We start from the raw sequence: 5,897 nt of genomic DNA, 5'->3' as shown, positions 1-5,897 counted from the left end.
GTGGCATGGGGTACTATGTGGTGTGTGTAGGATGGCATGGGGGCACTATGTGGTGCGTGTAGTGTGGCATGGGGGCACTATGTACTGTGTGTAGGATGGCATGGGGCACTATGTGGTGCGTGTAGTGTGGCATGGGGGCACTATGTACTGTGTGTGTGGTGGTGACACTGTTACATGCTGATGGCCCTTCCAGTTACTATCAGCTCCACACGGTACTGCCGGCCGCCCTCCCCGCTGACGGACTCTACATGACACTAGTGACCAGACTCTCCCGGATTAGCGGCCGCCCCCCCTCTCCCCAGTCAGGAGGTCCTCCGGAGCAGCGGGTGCAGCCAGCCTGGCATCCCCTGACAGCCGCGGTCTTCCCCGGCCGGGGGGAGGATGTGTAACTGGAGACAAGTAGTTTAGTGTCAGGACGACGATTGGCCGCTTCCCGCCAACCCCTCCCAGGCAGCGCGGAGAGTGTGAGCGGCTCCCCCGGCACCTGCCTATTTACCAGCAGTGCGGGCAGCGAGTGCAGTGAGTGCAGTGCCCTCCGTGCAGCGCGGCGCCCACACCATGTTATAGTGGCTGCAGCCGCCGGGGACCGTTACTTCTCCTCACACTGACAATGCCGCGCTCCTTCCTGGTCAAGAAACACTTCAACTCGTCCAAGAAGCCCAACTATGGGGAGCTGGACAGCCATGCAGGTAGGGGCACTGGGCAGGGGGCTGAGGGGCATCGGGGCACCTGCACTGCTGTCTTATGGACCTGTGTATGTAGATATGGACACTCTGCACTAGTAATGCTACATATCACACAGCAGAGCTGAATCTGTCATGTGCAACAAAGTATATAAGAGTTCCAGAACTTTAGTGTCATTTATTGCTACAGTTGTCAGCGCAGAAAATGGCACATTCAGCTCTGCTATATCTGCAAGTGCCTCTAACAAGTATATATATGTAATGTAGTTTTTTGTTTGCATGTAATATGTATGATGTAACTTTCCCCACGTGTAACGCTTACTAACACCGTGTTTCCCTCCGCGCAGCAGTGCTGATCTCGCCGTTCCTGTACGAGAGGTACCCGGTAGCAGTGATCCCACAAGCCGACCTCCTCAGCTCCGTCGCCTACAGCCCCATTACAGTATGGACGAGCCTGCTCCCCTCTCCGCTGCCCAGTGACCTGTCCCCCCTGTCCGGATACCCCTCATCACTGGGACGAGTCAGTCCTCCTCCCCAGTCCGACACTTCATCCAAAGACCACAGCGGCTCGGAGAGTCCAGTCAGTGATGAAGAGGAGCGGCTCCAGGCTAAACTGTGTGACCCGCACTCCATAGAGGTGGAGAAGTTCCAGTGCAGCCTGTGCACCAAGAGCTACTCCACCTTCTCCGGACTGGCCAAGCACAAGCAACTGCACTGCGATGCCCAGGCCAGGAAGTCCTTCTCCTGCAAGTACTGTGACAAGGAATATGTCAGCCTGGGGGCCCTCAAGATGCACATCAGGACCCACACGTTACCCTGCGTGTGCAAGATCTGCGGGAAGGCCTTTTCCAGGCCCTGGCTACTGCAGGGACACATCAGGACTCACACTGGTAAGATATAGACCTTATGTATAGTGAGCAATCACCATCAAGCAACTTCACCTTTCATGCATTATTACAGTCCCAGTCATTGATGTACTGCTCCATGATAGTTTCCACTGTATACTAATATAAGCATAGACCATGCCATTTACATGGCTGATTATGGCTACAGATGATCATCATCTTTCTCCATGTAAATGTGTCTTTATAATGATATAGAGCCATCTTGGACCCCTTAGATACAAATTACCAGCGGATTCATAGAGGATCTGGATAGGTGTCAAATGTACAACACCTCCTAGTAAAAGTTAGGCCAGATCTGCTAATATATTGAAAGTTTGGAAAACTTTTTCCTAGGTGGCCAGGGCATGCAGAGACCTGTAGTTCCACAGCTGGATAGTCTCTGTACAATTGCAGCGAACTTTAACCTGTCTTTTCAATGACTTTTGCAACTTAACATTTGCTAATTCTGTACAGTTTGTTACTGTGTTGTCCGTATAGGGCTGATATTTCTGGCAGCGGTGTATTTACTGTACACTATAGCTCCATAGAGAATGAAACATTGCAGTCAGTTACATAGGGAATATATCTATGTGTATAGAAATACTTGGAGAGAACATGATATATAGATTTTGCCATGGTCAGCACTAAACCCATGTCAGTCATTGAGTCACCATGCTTACTAATCAGACTCAGTAAACTGTATAGACTTTTATTGTAACATTGTATCTCTTTTTTTTTTCTGCAGGAGAAAAGCCATTCTCATGCCCTCATTGCAACCGAGCTTTTGCAGACAGGTCGAATCTGAGAGCCCACTTGCAAACCCATTCAGATGTGAAGAAATATCAGTGCAAAAGTTGTTCCAAAACTTTCTCCAGAATGTCCCTGCTTCACAAGCACGAGGAGTCGGGCTGCTGTATAGCGCACTGAGACTTTCCAGTCTACACATGTTTACTAGGACTTACTAAAGCTCATTCCACGTTCCTGCTGCTGCAAGGCAATAGGGACTCAGCCAAAGGTATTTTACCTCTTCCGACCAACAAAGCAAGCCAAAGCAATTCTTCCAGGTGTCTTGAACAGTCAAAGAAGAAAAGATCCACATGGTCTATAAGCCTTACATATCTCCACACCATTCTTGCCTTAATCATTTCAGCCGGATAGTATTTGTGACTTTATCCTACAGTATCTCAGGTGCTGTCTCAGCCGTACACATTGTATTCTCATTGTACTGATAGACAATGGACATTACCAAGACTTTACACTATGCAAGTGATCTTACCAAACTCAGTGGAAGCAAAGCAGGATACGTGCCTTACAACTTGTGCATTTATCACGATTTGGACTTTTCTGCACAGTTAAATGTTTTATTATGGGAGCAAGTGCAAAAATGAGGGTTTACCGGAGGGCAAAACTTTAGATTCTGAAGTGCACAAAGAAAATGCTCTGTCCATTTTCAGCCTTCTCAGCGTAAACCCTTCTGTGCCTTATTTTTATAATAGTTTTGTAAAATATGTGAATATATTGTAAATGGTTATATTTTTATATATGTGTAGAGTGAGTGGGTGAGCGTGTGTGCTGCTTCCCGTGGGAACTATGCATCTTTTTCTAGACTTTTTTTTAATAAATGAAAATGTTTTGTTTATAAATACATTGTAGCTTATTTGTTTCATACTACAGGACTGGTAGAGTCATTGTTTCTAATCGGGTACAGATGCAGAGTAATGGTGGCCATACACCATAGCTGTTGGCTTTCTGGATGAGTCTCCAACCCACACGTGCAATTTGTCTGGGACTTGCTGTTGCATTTACACCATATGACTATTTTGGGGGGTATATTGGCTGCGAATTGAGTGCAATTTAGGGTTCTCAACACCAATTAGACACTAAAATAAAAAATCCCTGACATGCTGCAAATGCGTCATAGTGGCATGCGACTTGACTTGACTGGAAAAGTTGCTTTCAAGCTGCAATCGGAAATCACAAGGGGATTGTAGTAATGTGACCACATTTCCAGTCATTACTTGCTATGTCGTAACTGGACCATGTGACACTTCTTGCAGTTTAACCAATTGCCATCTTGGGGTGGACAGACAAGCCCGCAGCAAAATAAAGGGATTTGCTGCTTAATTGCTGCAAATGTTGTCCTTTGTGAATCTGCAGTAAATCTGTTTCATGGAAGGGGATTTGTTTTTGGTGGATTTTTCTGCTATATGTGAGTCTGCTCTTAGGAGTCCCTTCACATGGACATATTTTCTTGTGCAATACATAGAAAATAGAACCCATTGATTTTAATGGGTTAGTTCACAAGCGCGTATTTTGCTTACACAATTGCGCAACATGCTCTATTTTTCTGTGCATTTGTGCAGAAAAAAGAACACACTCCTTGAAGAATTTGGCCATTTCAATGGCTGGGAGCATTGGTGTGCATTTTTTTGTGGGTGCAATTGCGCACAACTTGTGGGTGCAAAGACTACAGTAAAACCGAAGTTGCATGCGCAACTTATATTCTGCAAAAAACGTGTACAAATACGTTTGCGCCCATCTGGAGAGGCTCTAAAGGGGCACAAAGCTGGAGAAAAACTTTCAAAAGAGGGTCCAGTATCATGCACCAATAGGCCAGTGTCACATGTATGCAATACTGAGGTGTTATAGATGACATTGCAACTGCGTGTCATCCGTATTTCGTCATTGTTTGATCTGTATTTGCCTCCATATTTGCTGTCTGTGGTTTTATTTTCTACTAGGCAAATATGGATCCATGTAGAAAATAATACCAATGAATGCAAATGCAGAGACAAAAATGGACAAAAGTAGCACATACTGCATTTTTAAAACACAGCTATAAGAAATATATTTACATCATCTCCGTCCACAAATGTGGAGCAAATAAAGAGTAAAAATACACTTGCCTGAACTCGACCTTCTGATGTAAATGCTTTCAATACTAGAGCTATGGGAAACAAAGTGATCATGCAGTAGGCCATTGAAGACCACCATAGTCAGCCTCTCTCCAGCCTGCACTGGCTGCTTACAGGGTGATTGCTGCACCGCAAATCAAGCAAGTGTAGATGATAGGCTAAGTGTCCTTAATGCACTGTCTAGCTGCACACATCTGTTATATCCGTGTGCTGTATATATATTACAGATGTATAGATTAACAAGTGACATGAATACATAGAGGATAACATGTACATCGTCACTGTTGTAATGTCACAAATGGGTCACATGACTCATTCAGAATACGAAGTATCTCGAGATTACCGGATAAATAGAAAAGCATTTTGCAATCAACTTTTTTTTTTTTGTATTACTACTGATCACCTCAAAAGTCAATGCAAACCATGTCACTCTGGTTATCACGTTTTCCTTACCTGAATTCCTCTTACTAATTCCACAAAAGAAAACCTAACAGGAGAAGCCAAGTGACATTAGTTTGTCACCTAACACTACATTGGTAACACTTGCCTTGCTGCCAAAACCACAACTCATTGTAACTTTGCCCACAGGGCAGATCCCGTTCTTTAGTTTTCTGATTGATCTAGTGAGATTGTATTTACCTTGGTACTTAGTCTGAAATTGGGCATAAACATTAGACTCTTGCTGGCAGATCCAGTTCACCACTTTGTCTGACATCCGACAACTGTCTAATGTCATAGTGGTTTGGCAGACCCTTGGTCAAAGGCTGCAACCAGTTCTGCAAGGTGTGGTCTAATCTTTTTCTATCCCCCTAGGCAAGAAGCGCCCTTACTTATCCCAATGCATTACTGGAATTGCATAAATATTCCGAAGGTTCAAAGCTGGCTACATTAATCCTAAGAATATTTAGCTACATATCTGCTGTAGGTGTTTGTCATTAGCCATATTTAGATCTGCTTTCCGAGGACTTCATACATAAATGATAACTCCACTCTTCTGAAGTCACGACTCGAAGGATGAAAAGGATTTTCTTACCAGAAACTTGTTAGCGGCAAATCTTTATTTTGTTAATTTTAGAAATTGTTCACACTTAAAATTCATTTTGAAATATTATCTATAGACATTTCCCTCAGCCACTTTACACAGTGACATTCTTTACAGTGCCATATTGCTCTAACATGTTGTACGTAAGGACCTACATTGTGCTTTTTGATAATACTGCTTACAACTACTTGCAAATTGTGCAGCATGAAAGTGCATTTATAGAGCGATCATGCGAAGAAAGATTGTAAGTTCCATCAGATATCACAGGTTAATATAAACGGTCTGCATTAAGCACCTGATCTACCCATTGGGAACTATATAGGGGATCTCTCACATGTGCAGCACATTTGTTTTCATTTTGCTGCTAAATTTG

At 44.1% G+C, this 5,897-nt stretch overlaps 1 protein-coding gene across 2 annotated transcripts; it reads left to right on the top strand.

Annotated features, from left to right (window-relative positions):
• Positions 1–488: 488 nt before the first annotated feature.
• On the top strand, positions 489–3,210 carry SNAI2 (snail family transcriptional repressor 2). Of its 2 annotated transcripts, none has more exons than XM_066578076.1 (3): positions 489–689; positions 1,034–1,573; positions 2,313–3,210. In XM_066578076.1, the coding sequence occupies exons 1-3, from the start codon at positions 611–613 to the stop codon at positions 2,492–2,494; spliced, it is 801 nt and encodes a 266-aa protein (XP_066434173.1). In that variant the 5' UTR covers positions 489–610; the 3' UTR covers positions 2,495–3,210. The 2 variants fall into 2 exon arrangements, with proteins under 2 accessions (XP_066434173.1, XP_066434172.1); XM_066578075.1 differs by having other exon boundaries at positions 490–689; positions 1,031–1,573.
• Positions 3,211–5,897: the final 2,687 nt, after the last annotated feature.

The sequence above is a fragment of the Eleutherodactylus coqui genome, chromosome 9 (genome assembly GCF_035609145.1).
Source record: "Eleutherodactylus coqui strain aEleCoq1 chromosome 9, aEleCoq1.hap1, whole genome shotgun sequence".
In the NCBI taxonomy this organism is placed as follows: domain Eukaryota; kingdom Metazoa; phylum Chordata; class Amphibia; order Anura; family Eleutherodactylidae; genus Eleutherodactylus; species Eleutherodactylus coqui.
This window is presented reverse-complemented; position numbering and strand designations above follow the sequence as displayed.

Bases quoted from the DNA above. Each gene is read 5' to 3' on its own strand.
- SNAI2 (XM_066578075.1), top strand. From the start codon at position 611: ATGCCGCGCTCCTTCCTGGTCAAGAAACACTTCAACTCGTCCAAGAAG. The intron at 690-1,030 runs GTAGGGGCACTG...CCCTCCGCGCAG, and splicing joins GGAGCTGGACAGCCATGCAG to CAGTGCTGATCTCGCCGTTC. The intron at 1,574-2,312 runs GTAAGATATAGA...TTTTTTCTGCAG, and splicing joins ACACATCAGGACTCACACTG to GAGAAAAGCCATTCTCATGC.